The sequence below is a fragment of the Phoca vitulina genome, unplaced genomic scaffold (genome assembly GCF_004348235.1).
Source record: "Phoca vitulina isolate PV1807 unplaced genomic scaffold, GSC_HSeal_1.0 scaffold23, whole genome shotgun sequence".
Classification (NCBI taxonomy): domain Eukaryota; kingdom Metazoa; phylum Chordata; class Mammalia; order Carnivora; family Phocidae; genus Phoca; species Phoca vitulina.
Genome location: NW_022589726.1, coordinates 28,671,131 through 28,692,888, shown reverse-complemented (window position 1 = coordinate 28,692,888; position 21,758 = coordinate 28,671,131). Strand labels below are relative to the sequence as shown.

General features: G+C 35.2%; 2 protein-coding genes and 1 non-coding gene across 4 annotated transcripts in view; 1 reads left to right on the top strand and 2 right to left on the bottom strand.

Moving 5' to 3' along the window:
• CNTN1 (contactin 1) overlaps positions 1-21,758 on the top strand; it is a 362,269-nt gene that overhangs the window by 157,696 nt on the left and 182,815 nt on the right. The window lies entirely within an intron of this gene.
• Positions 1,608-7,509, bottom strand: LOC116642135 (non-histone chromosomal protein HMG-17-like). Its single transcript, XM_032420207.1, has one exon. It carries the CDS (start codon positions 6,936-6,938, stop codon positions 6,666-6,668), a length of 273 nt encoding a protein of 90 aa, XP_032276098.1. The 5' UTR covers positions 6,939-7,509; the 3' UTR covers positions 1,608-6,665.
• Positions 17,982-18,088, bottom strand: LOC116642675. The gene has a single exon (XR_004301365.1). It is a non-coding gene; the product is annotated as a U6 spliceosomal RNA (small nuclear RNA).

Here is a 21,758-nt window from a genome sequence, read left to right as displayed (position 1 = left end):
TTGTTATTAATTGATTTATATATTTGGCTGCATCCAAGTTAGGGGCATAAATATTAACAATTATTATATCTTCTTGTTGGATAGACCCTTTATTATGATATAGTTCCTCCTTATTCTCTTATTATAGTGTCTGTTTTAAATCTAGTTTGATATAAGGATGGCTACTCCAGCTTTCTTTTGATATCCATTAGCATGATAAATGGTTCTTCACCCCCTACTTTCAGCCTGAAGGTATCTTTGGGTATATGAGTCTCTTGTAGACAGAATATCAGTGGGTCTTCTTTTTTTATCCATTCTGATGCCCTATGTCTTTTGATTGGAGCATTTAGTCCATTTGCATTCCGAGTAATTATTGAAGGATATGAATTTAGTGGCATTGCATTACCTATGAAGTCACTGTTTCTCTATATTGTCTCTCTTTCTTTCTAGTTCTTGTTACTTTGGGTCTCTTTTTCTCCTCAAAGGCTCCCCTTTGATATTTCTTGCATGGCTGGTTTAGTGTTCATGAACTACTTTAGCTTTTGTTTGTCTTGGAAACTCTTTATCTCTCCTTCTATTCTGAATGACAGCCTTGCTGGATAAAGTATTCTTGGCTGCATATTTTTCCCATTTAACATGTTGAATGTATCATGCCTCTCCTGTCTGACCTGCCAAGTCTCTGTGAACAGGTCTGCTGCCAGCTTTATGTGTTTACCCTTGCAGGTTAAGCACCTTTTCTCACAAGCTGCTTTCAGAATTCTTCTTTATCTTTGTATTTTGCAAGTTTCACTATGAAATGTCTTGATGGTGAGCTGTTTTTGTTGATTTTGAGGGGCGTTCTCTCTGCCTCTTGGACTTGAATGCCTGTTTCCTTCCCCAGATTAGGGTAGTTCTCAGCTATTCTTTGTTAAAATAAACCTTCTGCCCCCTTTTCTTGCTCTTCTTCTGGGAATCCTATGATTCAGATATTATTTCATTATATGGAATCGCAGATTTCCCTAAGTCTACCTTTGTGATCTAATAATTTTCTTTCCTTCTTCTTTTCAGCTTCATTATTTTACATAATCCTCAGTTTTGTCCATCCTCATTTTTATGGTCTCTATGTGGTTCTGTATCTTGCTTATAGCATTTTTAATTTTGGCCTGACTAGATTTTAGTTCTTTTATCTCTACAGTAAAGGATTCTCTAGAGTCTTCTAGCTTTTTCAAGACCAGCTAGGGTCTTTATAATCGTTGTTTTAAATTCTAGTTCAGACATCTTACTTATATCTGTATTGATTAAATCCCTGGCTGTGAGTACTGCCTCCTGCTTTTTCTTTTGGGGTGAATTTCTCCATCTTGTCATTTTGTCCAGAAAAGAAAGAAGAAAGAAAAAGAAAAAAGCAAACAAAAAAAAAACAATAACAACAACAACAACAACAAAAACAGCAACAACAAAACACTAGATCCTGGGTGTGTTGTGGTCTGCTTATTAAAAGAAACTAGATCCCAAAATAAGAAGGAATGAAAAAAAAAATATATATATATACATATATATAAAATAAAATACAATGAAAGGAAACAAAAATAAAAATTAAAGCATATATAAAAATTTTAAAAAAGTAAAAAATTGAAAAAAAAGAACTGAAATGAAAAAATAATAAAAAATAAAGAATAAAAGTACAAAGGAGGCTAGATACTATTTTCCCCTAGAGCTGAAGCTTTATAGCCCCCTATGATCAATAAACTTGGTGTGAGTGTGTTGTTTGTGCTGGTCTTCTGGGGGAAGGACCTGTTGCACTGATTCTCAGGTGGACTTGCCCTAGTGGAAATGCACCTCCAGTGCACAGGGAGGCAGTCTTGGTGTAAGCAGCTCTGGACTCCACTAGGTTGCTCTTTGAAAGCTTTCAACACTGATGGATGGAATGAATATGGCAGCACCCTGCTCTCTACCCTGGAGCTGAAAACTTGTGCCCTCCATCCTTCAGTGAACCCTTACAGAAGAGCGATCAATGACTGTTGTCTCCCTGGTTTCCATCAGAACCCTGTATTTACCCTGCCTGTGTTCCAGCTTTTTTATCTCAGGCACATGACTGAGTTTCAAAACTCCAAATTTTAGGGACTCCTACAGCATGGATCCCCACCTTTCCTACCAGGGAGTATCTCACCATGTTTCTGCCATTTGTTGAACCCCTCCCAGCAAAGCAGTTGCACAACTGCACAGTGGCTCTTAGAGCAATACAGAGCAGAAAGCTGGCACCTAGACTCACTGTTCCCATCCAGCTTCCATGCTCCTATCCCTGGGAACAGTGCAGCATTTAAACACCACGCATTCTTCTTGTGACCCAGGGGATCTTCAGACCATTGATTTGATAACTATCTAGCTATATTTGAGTGACAAGACAAACTTAGGGTCCCCCCACCTCCTCTAATCAGGGATATTTAATAAGCATTTTCTACATCAACATTTAAAGCTTATACCTTGAGGTTTTTTTGCAATTGCTACTGTGCATTCAGTAACCATTCTAGGTTAACACCCAAAATGGTATGTATGGTCAATTAAATAGACTCATGATTAATTAAGAAATGCAACCATAACATCTTGCAGCAATTGTTTAAATAAATTTTCATAGAATATGATTTTTACTCTAGAATTTTTTTTGTGTGTGAAAGAATCAAAGTAAGGAACCTAAACATATTTGAAAATGTTTCTTTTCAAAGGAAGAGATCATCTTAATCTTCAGGAAGTTGACATGCTTAATGTACTTTCTATGTGTTAATTAGACTTGTTTACTACTATTTAGCTTCTCATGAGATGTTTTGGATTAATTTCTGAATTCCATGTAAAATTAATAATATTATAAAAAGAAAATCAACATGACTGGGGAGTCTGAAGGGCAGTGAGGTCAGATCTCCCTGCCTTGGTTTATTAAGAGATTGATTAGTAACTAAGCTGTGCCTTGGAGGTGGCTCATGTGCAAGAGCTAAATCAATGTCATGGCTCTTCAAGTTGAGATTTTGAAGCATTATGATGACCTTAATTACATATATTAAATCATTTATCAACTACTATACACAGCACCGTTTGTCCTTTCCTTATAGAATATTCATGAACCTCTCTTTAGGAAGAGTAATCATCTAATCAGTATTTTATTTACTACTACTACTCAGAAGATTTTCTTTAGCCCTCCTACAAAAAAGAAAATTCCATTTATTTATTTATTTATATGTTCTCTTAGAATCCCTTAGCTTAGTAAAAAAAAATCTCAGAAAACCACAAAGATCTTGCTGCTTGAAGAAATACAAGACATGGGATTCCCAAGAAGAAATTAATTGGAGCATTTTAAACTGCACCCAGAGTGGTCCTCTTTTTCTCTGTCCTTTCTTACATGTTATGCAAAATGAATCAAGTGGTTGAGATTAGGAACGAGAGGAGGAAAATCAGGAAAGAAGTGAGATTAGGATTGAAGAAGGGACTAATATTATCACCACAAAATAGCAAGACATATGTGTCAGGAAACAAGGAGGGAAATTGAAAAACTAACTGAAGACTGGAATAAGAAAATTCTCTCAGTCTTGTTCTTGATTTCCTATGTATAGAAGTAAAATACAGTCTTCTCTAATAAGAGAGGATAAGAAGATCATAGAGATACGTAAGTTTTTCACTATAATCAATCCTACATATATTGTGACTTTTAGCTTGAGTACAATTTTATTTCATAGTTTGTTTATAGGTTGTTGTACATTTATAGGTTTGTGACAAGAAAAAAATAGTTAACTCTTTAGAAGCAAATAGTTCTTAGTGATAATTGTATGCTATCTGAAAATAATTAACATTATTGAGTAAACTAAATATAAATTGTAAAAATATCTGTAATAATACTTGTGCTTCAAGGAGTTTGGTGCTGATTGCTCTAAGGAATACAGAGTATTATAATACAAAGTGTTCTTTTTTGGGAGCAATTTGCTTGGGGTGATAAATATAAACAAAATACTATCAATAGAGAAATAAGACAATATCAATAAAGAAAAGGCTAATTATTTAGTTGATACATACTAAGAATATGTATTCATTCAGCAACTCTTTGTTGAGTAATCAAGAAATCTAGAATAAATTAGATATTAGAGGTTGAAAGATCATTGTGAGTTCCATGATTTAGGAAGTTTTTTTAGGAAGAGGATTCTCTTTTGCTTAGTTCTTATGGATAGATAGATTTCTTCCTTCCTTCCTAAGTGGATACAAATAAATTTACTAAGTAAAGCAAAGCCATGTTTTTAGTAGTGATAAATCACTTGGCTGGAGTGTAGGGTACAAACAGATTTTTGTTTAAATGATATAGAAGTGAAAGTTTTAGAAAAGACAGATTTTAGTCATTAGCCAGGATATTTGCAATTGGTGTTCTGGGCAAAAAAGAATTTACTCTTAAGCGAGTAAATGGCATAGTGAAAGATTGTGCATCACTTAATACTCCTTTGCTGATCATTTTTGGATAACCCAACTATAGCTAACTGAAGAAAGAAAGGATTCGTACCAGTACATGTCACTGAAAAGTTTAGTAAAGAGGGCTTTGGGAATATCCTGGAGGTACAGATGATATAATAAGGAATTGGCTTTTATCTTTCTCTGAACTCTGTTTTTAATCCTAGGCTCCATGTGTTACTTTCTGTCAGTTGTAGGTTTACATCCTCCTAGGATTAAGTCCAGAAAAAAAGAGACAAATTTCTGTTGACTTCTGAATAAAGTTACTATATTTTATGCTTGAAACTTGAGTCACAAACTCATCTCTGAGCCAATTACTATGGCTAAAGGAATAGAATTATACAGATTTACAGGTGTGGATCACAAGCCTATCCCTGAACCATAACTCCTATGGATAAAATAATTCAGTAATTTAATATTATGGCTGGCTGGGCATAGAACCTATGTATTATTCCCCATATCCACATAAATAAGAATTGAGGAAGGGTTGTTTCCCAGAGGAAATTTTTTTTGTATTATGGGGAGAGAAAGACAGAGAGACAGAAACTGACAGAGTACACCGAGTGCAATGTGGATTTTGGAGGCTGAAATCAATCCAAACATTTTTTTAAGGTTGTTATATGATAGCAGTATGTAAAATGGATTGGAAGAAAGAAAGCCTGGTGACAGGAAGATCAAATACTATTGCTATAAATTGTATGAATTTGATCTATATAAATTGAAATGGAAAGAGTGCAAAATTTTTCAATATTAACTTGGTAGAACTTGCTGATTAATTAGCTATTGTTGGTGGTGATGATGATGATGAGCTTGGTGATCAATTAGCTATTCCAGTATGAGGTATTTTCATGGTTACACATGATTTAGAGTTATACTATGGCCCAGAGGTTCCCAAACTTTTTCAAATTACATCACCCTTAATATCCCAGTCATTTTTATTCATGGCACCCCTATACCAAATAAATTCCATCAGAGATCTGTTTAATAAGTACTTAAGTCTGAGAAATAATGTGGTTGCATTTCACTTAAAAGAATTTTAAACACCCTGTGGGACCTCTATTTTATAAACCACGGCTATAGCCATTTTCTTACAAAAATGGGTCGTTACTTTTTAAGAGTAATCAGGAAATCGAAAATAGATAACATAAGAGTTTCACAGTTACTAGTTTGGTAGCATTGTGTATAAAATATTACCACACTCATTCATATAGATCTTGAGTATGTGATTATTGTATATCCTTTTGTCCAAATTTTGTCCAATTTGAATTCTGATTAATAGAGTCTGATTAGAAAGAAAATTTGATGAACCTAATTTCACATTTCAGGCATTTGTAGCTGGAGAAAAATTGCTTACGTTCTATATATTCAGTTTAGACCATTTGCCTCCTTTGCACAATATGATTTATTTTTGGATATGTAAAATGATTTTTTTTCCAAGCCGAACTATATCCAGCTTTATTAAAGATCCTTTTCATACACAATCATGGTATTTTAGGCAGTACATGGGCAGACAATTGTCAACAGTATACAACAACTTTCAAACTCCCTCTTCAATGGACTACCAACATTAGAAAGCCACTGTAAAACCCAATGAAGTCTTCATGTGGTGCTCTAAACAGGGAAAAGTTTAGAGTGAAGGTTGACAGTTCACACTTAGCATGTTGTTTAACAACTTTTCGCAAGCTGACCCTGACTGTCAGGAAATGAAATGAAAATGGCAGAATTATCAATCTGAATATCCACAAGCTAAAAAAGGAACTCTTTTGAGGGACGCCATCTCAGTGGTGACAATGTTAAGTCCAGATTGCCTGATATACTGGGAACCATTTATTGGGTTCAGGCTCCAACAGGTCTCTGGGTTTAAGGGAGTCAAGTCTATGTTCAAGACAGAAGAGGACATAAAAAATGAATTTTAATTTTTTCACACCACCAAGGTGTTCGTGCCAAGGTAGCTAATGTGTGTCCACATCAAGGAATCCATCCTCCTGGGAACCACGAGGAAATTTCTCAAAACTAGAAGGGTTTTTCCCTTGTATCAATCTAGCTTTGAATCAATCTGTTCTATTAGTAACATATGTCCTTCTCCCAAAACAATGAAGTGTTCTGTGTGCTAATAACATAGCTTAAAAAAAACACAAAATTCTGCATTTTTATAAAAGTTAATTAAAAAATAGTATTTCAAAGTGTACAATCACCAGAAGTACACAGTTATAAAAAATGCACACACTTCACTTGCCAGCTCCAGCACCTTCAGCTTTCTGTGCCTGGTCTGTTTTGATATCTCCGTTTTCTGCAGGGTTATTCCCATCCTTGCTAGCATCAGCTTTCCCCTTTTTCCCTTTGGGTATCTTCTCTCCATTCTTTGCAGGGGCCTTTTTAGGCTTAGGCTCTGGCTTTGGAGGAACAGGTTTAGCAGATAACCTTGCAGATCTTCTCTGTGTCTCATTCTTCACCTTGGCTTTATCTCCTTTAGCACCCCCTTCAGGCTTTCTCTTGGGCATGGTGGCGACAGCACTGGATGGGGTGGGGAGTGGATACAGCAGCAGGTGGGCTTTGGCCAGTCTGGGGATCGTTCTTGCCCCTTCTTCTTCACACTGCTCTGTGAAATGATTTTTATGGCATTTATAACTTACTGTGAATGATTAGAAAATAATTTTTTTGTGGGGAAGAGAAAGCTAGGAGATAGGAGCCTTATTACAATGGGCATCAGGTGGTCAGAGAGAAAGGGCACAGGGACAAGAAAGATACATAGAAATGGAGCAAAAATAACCTAAGATAAATTTGGATCACTTCTCAATTTTCCAAGAATTAACCTTGATTATGATTGGATAAGTCAACAAAAGAGCTAACTAAGTATCAGACAAGTAGGCATACAGATAGATATTTACAGAACAAGTTGAACTAGCAAGCATTTTTATATACTTTAAATTTTATTAGTGTTTCATTCTGATTATTTAGACATATGGGTTAAATAAATCTCATCAGTATATTTGTGCCTTTTCTTAATTTGATTCAAAGACTGTTACACAGGGGGTGCCTGGGTGGCTTAGTCTGTTAAGCATCTGTCTTCTGCTCAGGTCATGATCCCAGGGTCCTGGGATGGAGCCCCACATCAGGCTCCCTGCTCAGCGGGGAATCTGCTTCTCCCTCTCACTCTCCCTCTGTGCTCTTTCTCTCTCAAATAAATAAATAAAACCTAAAAAAAAAAGGACTGTAAAACACAAGAAGAAACATGTCATTGACAATAATAAAAGTAGACAATTATAAAGCTGTGAAGAGTGAAAATAAATGGTATATGTCCTAGATTATTTTTGCTTTCAGATTCACTCTCCCAGAGAATTCTTTATATACTGTCTGGAATGTGCAACACAGAAAACTGAGTGATTATTCTCTCTTCTAGGACCATAGGGACTAGTCCTTTTAGAGGATACAATCTTATGTGGACTTTTTTCACCTGTTGCTCACCCTAAAGGTCTGTGCCACACTTCATGGTATGTTAGAGCTCAAAATAGTATTCCACCTTCAATAAGCCCATGTGATATACACGCCCTCCTGAAGGAAATATAAATACCAATACACATGCACATATAATTTCTTTTTAAAATGCTTTGAATTCAACATAGTCATTATTTAGTATAAGTAACATAGTTTATAGTAAAATACATTTTAAAGGTTTTGACTTTTCATTTTGGGTTTGTATGGTTTCATTGTTTAAATTTTACATTTGACTCATTATAGCAAATCTAGTATAAATTAGTATATTTAAGATATTCCTGAAGATCATCTTTTATTAATTTATTCCAGAAACTTTAGTTATCACGTACTACATCACTTACTATACAATACTGTGAGGGAAACAAAGATGGTATAGGGAACACTAACAATGCAGTGGTTTTCAATTCAGGTGATATGTTACCATCACCTGAGCAATTTTTAATCATCATTCAAGATAGAATAACTGGGGTTTTCAACCTGGACATGGGTATGAGTCCCAGGTATTTCTAATTTTCATTCAAGGTAGAGAAGGACTCGTCAAATGAGAAGTATGCTCTTTTAAGTTAGAGGTATTCCTTAGATTCACTTGCTAATTATTTCTGGTCTTGAGAAAATAAGGATGATATGGTTATGGTATCTGTTCTTTTTCAGTCCAAATCTTGACAATTAAAAGTATTACTGAAATCAGAGGACTGAAAAAAATGCAAATACATTTCCCCAAACTTAAAGCACAGGCATCATAGTGTTCCAAAGCAAATAAGAGAATTCTAGTAATTATAGAATTGATATTCCTTTTCTTCCTTTGCAACTGCCTGCTGGCCCAATTCACATTGTTTATTCACAGGATAAGAGAGATGTTTTTAAGCATTCTCCACAGATACGAGTGATTGATATTAAAAAAGACACTCTGGTTTAAGGATGCTGCTACAAAACACAGTTTGAAGATGAAATCCCCTACAAAGTTATCTTCCATCCTGCAACAAAAAAGTGTAGTGGTAGCATGTTCTGATGTAGAAAATAGGAAATAATCTATTAAATCTGTACCCAGAGAGAATCTTTTATTGATTTACTTAAAGAGCTTAATTTTAAAAATAGTTTTATTTATACTGCACTGAAACTTCCACATATTCTGTTATTTATTTGGGCAAGGATAAAATTGTATGCAAAAAATGATATATTGTCAAAATAATCACTTTTAAAAGAAATGCACATAAACATAAAAATAAACTCATCTTAATTTTTGCTTTATTTTCCATTAAAGTAATGTATCCTTAATCACAGGAAAATTTGGATTGTAGAAAATATAAAGAAGATAATAGAGATCACCCATAATGCCACACAGAAATAACCACATTTGGTATTATTACTTCATAATTTTATTTCTTCTAGATACTCAGTAATGCTAGCTAAAAGCTTTTGAAGTTTAAGTTCTGAAATTCCCTGTCTTCTAGCAGATAAATTAGTTTAATCCATGTGTATTTGTTGTAACTTATTATGACCTTGATGTATTTCTAAAACTTTGTCTTATTGTTTTACTGCCAATACTTTCTTCTCTCTTTCCTCTCCCTTCCTACCTTCTATTCAATTGAGAATCTTTTGTATACCTTGCATTTTTGAGGTAATAATCTATTATATTTAGTACTGCTTTTTTACATAATAGTAAACTTTTTTGTGATTATGATTCTGATTATTATAATGCATAATTTCAAGGCCTGCCTGATATTTTATCATTTTACTTTATTATAATCTAAATAAATACAATTATTTCATTAGAATAGAGTTCTTATGGAGAATCACTGTATCAAAATGTCTGAGCTTTTTAAAAACTTTCCATGCATATTACTAAATTATTTTCTCAAAAGATTGTCTTGGTTACTGCTTCTTGTAGTGATATTAGAAAATATTAATCATTGCATCCATACCAGCAATGAATATTATTAATTTTAATGCTGTGAAAATTTGATTAAATAAAATATACATAGCATTTCTTAAAACTTGCATTTTTTGGTTTATTTTTTAATCATTCATTTTTTTCTTTCATGTAAGTATCTAATCATGTCTTTTATCAATTTATCTATTGTGATCTTAATATTTTTTCACATCTGTTGCTGTGAGCTCCATATAACTATGTCTGTAATCTTTTTGAAGCTTTTCCCCGGTTTATATTTTGACTTTTAAATTCATTAATAATTTTTAGTATGTGCAATTTAAAAATTATCCTTTGTGTTTTCTTTTATTCAAAGATTGGTAAATGTTTTTCCTTTTCCTATTAGTTTTTATTTAGTGGGTTTGATTTTTACATTTCAACCTTTAATTCATCGGAGTTTATATTGATGTATGAAGTGAGATTAGAATATTTATTGATTTTTCCAACTGTCTAATTGCCTGTGTCCTTAATTATATCAAATATCATATCTTTATCTGTTGGCACTTTGACAAATGGAAAATATAAGCATTATGAATGTAAGCCTGGGTTCAAATCTCCGTTCCCCTATGTAATGACACCCTTATCTTGGGCAAATTGCTTAATCTATGTGCCTCAGTTATGTCATCTCTAAAATGAACACAAAGAAAGAGTCTGTATCACAGGATAATTGTGAGGGGTAAAAGACATAATACATCTAAAATCTATGGCATAATGATGTACTGTATGGTGACTAACATAACATAATGAAAATAAATAAATAAATAAATAAATAAATAAATAAATAAATAAAGTGTATGGCACATAGTAAATGCCCAGGAAATGTTACCTTTTATTGAATATGTTTATTCTTGGAAGAACATCACACTTTAATTTATGGAGCTTTATTTTATGGTTTTCTATCTGCTAGGATTTTTCTCATTTTATTAGCCTTGAGAAACAATTTGGCACAGTTATTTAAGCACATGAACTCTAGAGCTGAACTGCCTGGGTATGAATCCCAACATCCAAACTAACTATATGACCTTGGGTAAATTGCTTTACATATTTGTTTTTTAATTTCTCTATCTGTAAAATTGAGATATTTATGTCATTTGGCTCAAAGATTTACTGTGAGAATTAAATATAAGTAGTGGGTACTTAGTAGTAAAAGTGTTGCTAGCATGAGCTATTACTTGTTTCAAAATGTTCTTAGTAGCCTTTCATCCATTTTTATCCTCTAATGAAATTGAGACCTATTCTGTCAAGTTTAGAGAGATTCCATTTCTATTTTGATTGCAAGTACGTTGCTTTGGAAAAATTAATAATACTGAGTCTTCTTCCCAAAGAAAAAGCTGTATTTCTCCAATTTTTCAATGCTGCTTTTAGATATATCAGTAAATAATTATAGTTTTTAAAAAATTTTTCACACTATTTATTAAGAGTACTACTAGAGGGCGCCTGGGTGGCTCAGTTGGTTAAGCGACTGCCTTCGGCTCAGGTCATGATCCTGGAGTCCCTGGATGGAGTCCCGCATCGGGCTCCCTGCTCGGCAGGGAGTCTGCTTCTCCCTCTGACCCTTCCCCCTCTCATGCTCTCTCTCTCATTCTCTCTCTCTCAAATAAATAAATAAATAATCTTTAAAAAAAAAAAAAGAGTACTACTAGATAATTGTGTTTGATATTGTACATAAGGGCTTTATTTTTCTTATTTCTAAGTATTTATTGTTAATACACAAGAAAACCATTGTTTGGTTTATATTTATCTTCTGTATAGCCACTTTGCTCCTAATTCTAGTATTTTACTTAAATCCATTTTCTTTCCTATTGTATATAATCACATAGTATGCAAATAATAGTTTTGCTTCCTCTTTTCTAATTGTTTAAAATCTGAGTTTTTACTTCATTTTGTACTGTATTTGCCTAAGCTTCCAGAGTAATGCTGAATTCATGTATTTAACAAATATTCAGTGGCTGTTTTCCATGTTTCAGGTTACATGGAAAGCACTTGATAAATGGCATAAACCAACAGACAGCAGAGCCATGGACCCTGTCCTTACAGAACTTTAAAACTAGTTTCATGGTCTTAACATAGTATCTATCAAATGTTGTGTGTGGGTTTATGTTATTTGGAGAAGATGTTATAGCTTTCATTAGATTATCAGAAAGAGTTTATGACCATAAAAGGTTGAGAATCATTAGTCCTAATTTATGGTGATAAATTTAAGCCTTATTTATATTCTGATTAATTTTACTTCATAATGATTTAAATGTTCTTATTCTCTACTATAAACTTTATATATTTGAAAGTAACTATGGTCACATTATCAATTTCCTTAATGTATTCATATTTTAAAAATTACCCACATTCTAAAATATCAGTTATTACTTTTCCATAGGACTCTGTTAAAATAACCTACACATTATAAAGAAGACTCTCTATAGATACATTAGTTTAAATTTTAAAAACAATATTTTAAGTGTTAAAAGACAATATTGAAAACACAATTCAAGTTACAAATTAGTCACCCATGATTTCTAAGAAACATAGGAATAAATTGGCTTATGGTTTGCAATCTTAACTTGTGATTATTTATTCTAGACTAAAGATTAGGTATTTAAATAAATGTGCTTAAGTGAAAAATAAACAAATAGGCGTGTGTGTGTTTGTTTGTTTGTTCTTTTGCCAGCAATTATTCTTTGCACATTTCTATTACCTGATTGCTAGGGAAGACAGCAGGACTTTCTCAGGGTTTGGTATAATGTCTGCAGGAGCACTTTGTCACTTGAGAGAACAGAGTAAAGAGTCTAGCCAGCTGGGTGGCTCTCCACAAACAAGGTTGAACAATGTGAGAGATGCCCACTCTTGAGGACAAAGAACAAGCCTCACTTCCCCACTGCCTCTCACTTTACCCCACAATAGCATGCCAGTAGGTATGCAGTCCTGGACCAGCAGATGAGTTGCTTCATGGAGTCAGTCATTTCAAATCCTTGAAAGTATTTTGAATGGAGCTATAAAAAGTTACAGCATTGAACATTCCCTTCTCAAGTTATTATCTGTAAGGGTTCAATCTGCCATTTTAGGAAATTCACTTTCCATCTGTTTGCCTAATTTATTTACAAATAAACTAGAGAGATTCTTTCAAAGGTTGATGAGAAGTGGCTAGACTTGTAATTGGAATCACTGACCCTCATTGAATGGATTTTAGCCACAATATGAAGAGGAAAAGACAAAGATAGTGGATGCTATGAGTGATTTAAAACAAAACGAAATTACCAAGACAGTTAAATATGACAGTACAGTTAGAATGTGATTGAGGAAAGAGAACAGGGCAACAGGTATATTCTTCCTTCTCTTTTCAGTCTCTTCGGTTTATCCCTTCAGGTGTTGTACAATATTACATAATTATTATTTTTAGGTCAATGAAATAATTATACTCTAAAGGCATTTATCCATTCAAGGATTTAAAAAGTGTTCATTGAGCATTTCATGTGTAAAGGCAGGTGGTAGCTTCTGGAGCTTTCCCTTTTGAAGCTTATAGACCAATGGGGGCATCATGCACTGATAATTGTTTAATCATAAAATCCAATGCTTGTAATGAAAGAAAGGCACAGGGAACTATGAAAGTGCAATAGGAAAACCTGATTTCACCTGTGGATTGGGAGACAACTTCTCTAAGGAACGTTTAGGTTCCACTCTGAGAAATGTATGTGTTAGACACAGAAAAGCATGCGATAGGCAAGCAGGAATTAGACAAAGCAGAACCTTGTGGCTCACATTAACACATTTATTATTATTATTATTATTATTATTATTATTATCATTATTTTAAATTTAGTGGGCCATAAATGGAGGAGGACCATATCATATTCCCAATATTAAAAACCACTGTAACTTCAGTTTGGGAATATTAAAAAGATCTGGAGATCAATAGTGGTGATGATTACACAACAATGTGAGTATACTTAATGCCACTGAACTATACACTTAAAAATGGTTAAAATGGTAAGTATTATGATGTACATATTTTACCACAATAACAAAATAATATACTCAATTCTCTCTGAAAATATGCCCTTACATGGATAATTATATTAACCATCTCAGCGTGTTATGATAGTATTAAAAGAGGTAATTCACGTAAAGAACTTGACAGAGTTGAATTTTATATGTATATTCCAATGATGAGAAGAATGAAGATGACCACTGTGCTGTGGATGAAGATGTTAGGATCCAAATACCACCATTTATTATCATTGGCAAATAGTGTAACTGCTTAACTTCATTTTCTTGATTTGGTTTTTGGCATGAAAAGCAGTTACCTATACGTTATTGTGAAGGTGAAAGATATGTAAAACATATCTGCCCAGTATCTGGAAAGTAGTAGGTGTTCAACAAATAAGTAATTTCTTTTACTGGACTACTACTCATGGGATATTAATCCCTAAAACTATACAAAAATTATCAATAAAAATCACATACAAATATATCAGTTGTAAATTCTTTTTTTTTTTTTTAAGAATTTTTTTTTAGGATTTTATTTATTTTTTGACAGAGAGAGACACAGTGAGAGAGGGAACACAGGCAAGGGGAGTGGGAGAGGGAGAAGCAGGCTTCCCGCGGAGCAAGGAGCCCGATGCGGGGCTCAATCCCAGGACCCTGGGATCATGACCTGAGCCGAAGGCAGACGCTTAACGACTGAGCCACCCAGGCGCCCCTATCAGTTGTAAATTCTAAGAATAATAAAGATACTGGACTAGTCCTGAAGTCATTTGTAAGGAGAGTGATTGCTGGATCATATGCTATAAGTATGTTTAATTTTGTAAGAAATTGTCAACCTGTCTTTGAAAGTAGCTGTACCATTTTTGCATTCCCACTAGCATTGAATAAGATTTCCAGTTGCTCCATACTCCTCACCAGCACTTGGTGTTGCCAGTGTTCTGGATTTGAACCATTCTAATACATGCGTAGTGATATTTTCTTGTTTTGATTTGCAATTCCCTAATACATGACATGTTGAACATCTTTTCATGTGCTTATCTGCCATCTGTATATCTTCTTTGATGATGTGTCTATTCAGATCTTTTGCCCATTTTTTTAATTGGGTTGTTTTCTTGTTGTTGAGTTTTAAGAGTTCTTTGTATATTTTAGATACTAGTTCTTTATCAAATATATCTTTTGCAAATATTTTCTCCCATTCTGTGACTTGCCTTTTAATTCTCTTGATACTGTTTTTGCAGAGCAGGAACTTTTATTTTAATGAAATCCAGCTTATCAATTATTTTCTCCATGGATTGTGCCTTTGTGCCTTTGGTGTTGTAGGTACGCAAGGTCACCTAGGTTTTCTCCTATGTTACTTTCTAGGAGTTTTGTAATTTTGCATTTTACATTTAGGTCTGTGATCCATTTTATGAAGAGTGTAAAGTCTGTGTCTAAAGTCATATTTTGCATGTGGATATCCAGTTGTTCCAGCAACATTTGTTGAAAAGATGATCTTAGCTCCATTGTACTGCCTTTGCTCCTTTGTAAAGATCAGCTGACTATACTTAAGTGGGTCTATTTCTGGGCTCTCTATTCTATTCCATTGATCTGTTTTTCTTTTGCCAGTATCACACTGTCTTGTTTACTATAGCATTATAGTAAGTCTTGAAGTCAGGTGGTGTCAGTCCTCTGCATTTGTTATTCTCCTTTAATATTGTTCTGTGTTTTTTTTTTTTTTTCATTTTGGTGAGATTCATTTTTTTTATTAACATATAATGTATTATTTGTTTCAGGGGTCCAGGTCTGTGATTCATCAGTCTTATACAATTCATAGCACTCACCATAGCACATACCCTCCCCAACGTCCATCACCCAGCCACCCCGTCCCTCCCTCCCCCCCACCCCTCCACCCCCTACTCCAGCAACCCTCAGTTTGTTTCCTGAGATTAAGAGTCTCCTATGGTTTGTCTCCCTTTCTGGTTTCATCTTGTTTCATTTTTCCCTCCCTTCCTCTATGATCCTCTGTTTTGTTTCTCAAATTCCTCAATCAGTGAGATCATATGATACATGTCTTTCTCTGACTTATTTTCTTAGCATAATTCCCTCTAGTTCCATCCACGTCATTGCAGATAGCAAGATTTCGGTTTTTTGATAGCTGCATAATATTCCATTGCATATATATACCACATCTTCTTTATCTATTCATCTGTTGATGGACATCTTGGCTCTTTCCATAGTTTGGCTATTGTGGACATTGCTGCTATAAACACTGGGGTGCACGTGCTCCTTCAGATCCCTACATTTGTATCTTTGGGGTAAATACCCAATAGTGCAATTGCTGGGTTGTACAGTAGCTCTATTTCCAACTTTTTGAGGAACCTCCATACTGTTTTCCAGAGTGGCTGTACCAGCTTGCATTCCCACCAACAGTGTAAGAGGGTTCCCCTTTCTCCGCATCCCCGCCAACATCTGTCATTTCCTGACTTGTTAATTTTAGCCATTCTGACTGGTGTGACATGGTATCTCATTGAGGTTTTGATTTGGATTGCCCTGGTGCCGAATGATACTGAGCACTTTTTCATGTGTCTGTTGGCCATATAGATGTCTTCTTTGCAGAAATGTCTGTTCACGTCTTCTGCCCATTTCTTGATTGGATTCTTTGTTCTTTGGGTGTTGAGTCTGATAAGTTCTTTACAGATTTTGGATACTAGCCCTTTAACTGATATGTCATTTGCAAGTATCTTCTCCTATTCTGTCGGTTGTCTTTTGATTTTGTTGATGTTTCCTTTGTTGTGCAGAAGCTTTTTATCTGGATGAAATCCCAATAGTTCATTTTTGCCGTTGCTTCCCTTGCCTTTGGCGATGTTTCTAGGAAGAAGTTGCTGCGGCTGAGGTCGAAGAGGTTGCTGCCTGTGTTCTCTTCAAGGATTTTGATGGACTCCTGTCTCACATTTAGGTCTTTCATCCATTTTGAGTCTATTTTTGTGTGTGGTGTAAAGAAATGATCTAGTTTAATTTTTCTGCATGTGGCTCTCCAATTTTCCCAATACCATTTGTCAGAGAGACTGTCTTTTTTCTATTGGACACTCTTTCCTACTTTGTCAAAGATTAGTTGACCATAGAGGTGAGGGTGCATTTCTGGTTCTCTATTCTGTTCCATTGATCTATGTGTCTGTTTTTGTGCCAGTACCATACCATCTTGATGATGACAGCTTTGTAATAGAGCTTGAAGTCCAGAATTGTGATGCCACCAGCTTTGCTTTTCTTTTTCAACATTCCTCTGGCTTTTCAAGGTCTTTTATAGTTCCATACAAATTTTAGGATTATTTGTTCCATTTCTGTGAAAAAAGTTAATGGTATTTTGATAGGGATTGCATTGAATGTGTAGATTGCTCTAGGTAGCATAGACATTTTCACAATATTTGTTCTTCCAATCCATGAGCATGGAACGTTTTTCCATTTCTTTGTGTCTTCCTCAATTTCTTTCATGAGTATCCTGTTGTGTTCTGAGTACAGATTCTTTGCCTCTTTGGTTAGATTTATTCCTAAGTACCTTATGGTTTGGGGTGCAATTGTAAATGGGATCTACTCCTTAATTTTTCTTTCTTCTGTCTTGTTGTTGGTATATATAAATGCAACTGATTTCTGTGCATTGATTTTATATCCTGCCACTTTACTGAATTCCTGAATGAGTTCTAGCAGTTTTGGGGTGGAGTCTTTTGGGTTTTCCACATAAAGTATCATATCATCTGCAAAGAGTGAGAGTTTGACTTCTTTGCCAATTCAGATGCCTTTTATTTCTTTTTGTTGTCTGATTGCTGAGGCTAGGACTTCTAGTACTATGTTGAATAACAGTGCTGATAGTGGACATCCTTGCCGTGTTCCTGACCTTAGGGGGAAAGCTCTCAGTTTTTCCCCATTGAGAATGATATTTGCTGTGGGTTTTTCATAGATGGTTTTTATGATATTGAGGTATGTACCCTCTAGCCCTACACTGTGAAGAGTTTTAATCAAGAAAGGATGCTGTACTTTGTCAAATGTTTTTTCTGCATCTATTGAGAGGATCATATGGTTCTTATTCTTTCTTTTATTAATGTATTGTATCACATTGATTGATTTGCAGATGTTGAACCAATCTTGGTGAATAATCCTTTTAATGTACTATAATAATATGGAACACTTCACAAATTTGTGTGTCATCCTTGCACAGGGGTCATGCTAATCTTCTCTGTATCATTCCGATTTTAGTATATGTGCTGCCGAAGCAAGCACTCTCCTTTAATATTGTTTTGGTGATTCTGGTTCTATTACCTCTCCATCTAAACTTTAGAATTGGTTTGTCAACCCACAAAATAACACAAGATAACTTGCTGGGATTTTGATTGGGATTGTATTGAATCTATAGATCAAGTTGGGAAGAACTGATGTCTTGACAATGTTGACTCTTCTACCTTTTCACCTTTGCATGAAAATTTGCTAAGCATGCCTGGGTGGCTCAGTCAGTTAAGCGTCTGCCTTCGGCTCAAGTCATGATCCCAGGGTCCTGGGATTGAGCCCTACATCAGGCTCCCTGCTCAGTGGGGAGCCTGCTTCTCTCTCTCCCTCTGCCTCTCCCCCCTGCTCATGCTCTCTCTCTCAAATAAATTAATAAAATCTTTAAGAAAAGAAAATTTCTCCCTCTGCCTGCTGTTCTGCCTACTTGTGCTCTCTATCTCTGTCAAATAAATAGATAAAATCTTTTTTAAAAAAGTAATCTTTGCAAAGAAGTCTTAAAAAAAAAGAAAATTTGCTAAAATACTTGTTTAATGAAAGAATAAATTGAACTCCTCCATACCATAGCCATATCTCAAGAGTTTATCCTCTTTCTGCAGCTTAGTTCTAGCCAAATAACCAGCTGGCTGATAAAGTTAAATATCTAACACTGAGAAGTTGCCTCTTTGCATTAGGCCGGTCTGAAGATGAAGGATGCATAGATTAGACAGATGTAATTACCAGAAGGTGGCAGGAAGGACATAACTACAGTGTAGCTGAGCTTATCATAGGTTAAAAAAACTATGTCACTGTGTACACCCTAAATATGTTGTGATCAATGGGGGTTTTCAGCTTTATAAAATAATATGTATGTTTCCTGGAAACAAACTGAGGGTTACAGAAGGGATGGGGTAGAGGGATAGAGTAGCTGGGTGATGGGTATTAAGGAGGGCATGTGTTGTGGTGAGCACTGGGTGTTATATACAACTAATGAATCATTGAACACTACATCAAAAGCTAATGATGTACTATATGTTGGCTAACTGAACATAATAAAAAAATAAAATAAATAAAATAATATGTATGTTCTAGATGACTCAGGGGAGTTTCTTATTTTCAGCAAAACATTAGGTACTGACTCCTATTCAAATAAAAATACTAATTGCCAAAAATGAAATGGAATCATTCCCAAAGGAGACACACCAACAGGAGATGATAGAACCATAATTAAACAATCATTACTATTTTAAAGAAAGATCTGAGGATGAATACATATAGTAATTCACAAACCTCCTGTGTTTACATTAGGAATAATAACTGATTTAGTTAAGATATTTTCCATTGATAAAAATACTGATTATTTTGGGGGGATGTAACTTATTCCACAACTCTTAGTTTATTTTTTTAATTATGTTATGTTAATCACCATAATTACATCATTAGTTTTTGATGTAGTGTTACATGATTCATTGTTTGCATATAACACCCAGTTCTCCATGCAGTACATGCCCTCTTTAATACCCATCACCAGGCTAACCCATCCCCCCACCCGTCTCCCTCTAGAACCCTCGGTTTGTTTCTCAGAATCTATAGCCTCTCATGGTTCATCTCCCCTTCCGATTTTCCCCCCTTCATTTTTCCCTTCCTCCTATCATTTTTTTTTTTAACATAAAATGTATTATTTGTTTCAGAGGTACAGGTCTGTGATTCAATAGTCTTACACAATTCACAGCACTCACCATAGCACATACCCTCCCCAGTGTCTATCACCCAGCCACCCCATCCCTCCCACCCCCACCACTCCAGCAACCCTCAGTTTGTTTCCTGAGATTGAGAATTCCTCATATCAGTGAGATCATATGATACATGTCTTTCTCTGATTGACTTATTTCACTTAGCATAATACCTTCTAGTTCCATCCGCGTCATTGCAAATGGCAAGATTTCGTTCCTTTTGATGGCTGCATAATATTCCATTGTGTGTGTGTGTGTGTGTGTGTGTGTGTGTGTGTGTGTGTGTGTGTGTATCACATCTTCTGTATCCATTCATCTGTTGATGGACATCTTGGCTCTTTCCATAGTTTGGCTATTGTGGACATTGCTGCTATAAACACTGGGATGCATGTACCCCTTCAGATCACTCCATTTGTATCCTTGGGGTAAATACCCAATAGTGCAATTGCTGGGTTGTACGGTAGCTCTATTTTCAACTTTTTGAGGAACCTCCATACTGTTTTCCAGAGTGGCTGTACCAGCTTGCATTCCCACCAACAGTGTAGGAGGGTTCCCCTTTCTCCACATCCTCGCCAACATCTGTCATTTCCTGACTTGTTAATTTTAGCCATTCTGACTGGTGTGACATGGTATCTCATTGAGGTTTTGATTTGGATTGCCCTGGTGCTGAATGATACTGAGCACTTTTTCATGTGTCTGTTGGCCATATAGATGTCTTCTTTGCAGAAATGTCTGTTCATGTCTTCTGCCCATTTCTTGATTGGATTGTTTGTTCTTTGGGTGTTGAGTCTTATAAGTTCTTTATAGATTTTGGATACTAGCCCTTTATCTGATATGTCATTTGCAAATATCTTCTCCCATTCTGTCAGTTGTCTTTTGGTTTTGTTGACTGTTTCCTTTGCTGTGCAAAAACTTTTTATCTTGATGAAGTCTGAATAGTTCATTTTTGCCATTACTTCCCTTGCCTTTGGCGATGTTTCTAGGAAGAAGTTGCTGCAGCTGAGGCTGAAGAGGTTGCTGCCTGTGATCTCTAGGATTTTGATGGACTCCTGTCTCACATTTAGGTCTTTCATCCATTTTGAGTCTATTTTTGTGTGTGGTGTAAGAGAATGGTCCAGTTTCATTCTTCTGCATGTGGCTGTCCAATTTTCCCCACACCATTTGTTGAAGAGACTGTCTTTTTTTCCATTGGACATTCTTTCCTGCTTTGTTGAAGACTAGTTGACCATAGAGCTGACGGTCCATTTCTGGGCTCTCTATTCTGTTCCATTGATCTATGTGTCTGTTTTTGTGCTGTACGGAAAGCTTGCAGGGAACAAAAGCTACCAAGAGCAAACCCGAGTATATTACTTAGCCTGGCCCCTGGCAAGGACGGGGCAATTCCGACTGGGGCAAAGACATTTGAGAACCACTGCAACAGGCCCCTCTCCCAGAAGATCAGCAAGAACAGCCAGCCAAGACCAAGTTTACCAATCAATGAGAACAGCAGAACTCCAGCACTAGGGGAATACAGCACATAGAATTCATGGCTTTTTTCCCCCTGATTCTTTAGTCTTTCAAAGTTAATTTTTTTAATTTTCTTTTTTTTCTTCTTCTATTTTTTTTGAATTTTTCTTTTTCCCTTTTTCAACCAACATCTTTTTTTTTTTGATGTAGTGTTCCATGATTCATTATTTGCATATAACATCCAATGCAACCAACATCTTATCAATCCCTTTTTTAAAAGTCTTTTTTATTTTTCATTTTTAGAGTCATATTCTATCCCTTCATTGTAGTTAACCTTATTTTTGGTATATATAAGTTGTTCTCTCTTTAAAATTTTGGGGTACAGTTTCTCCTAACAAAATATACCCTAAATTTCTAGTTTATGGCTTTGTTCTAGTCTCCTGCCTGACCACATTCTCTCCTTTTTTTTTTAATTTCTCTTCTTTCCTTTTCAACCAACTTCTTATTTTATC

Coding starts and splice junctions, on each gene's coding strand:
- LOC116642135 (XM_032420207.1), bottom strand. CDS start 6,938: ATGCCCAAGAGAAAGCCTGAAGGGGGTGCTAAAGGAGATAAAGCCAAG.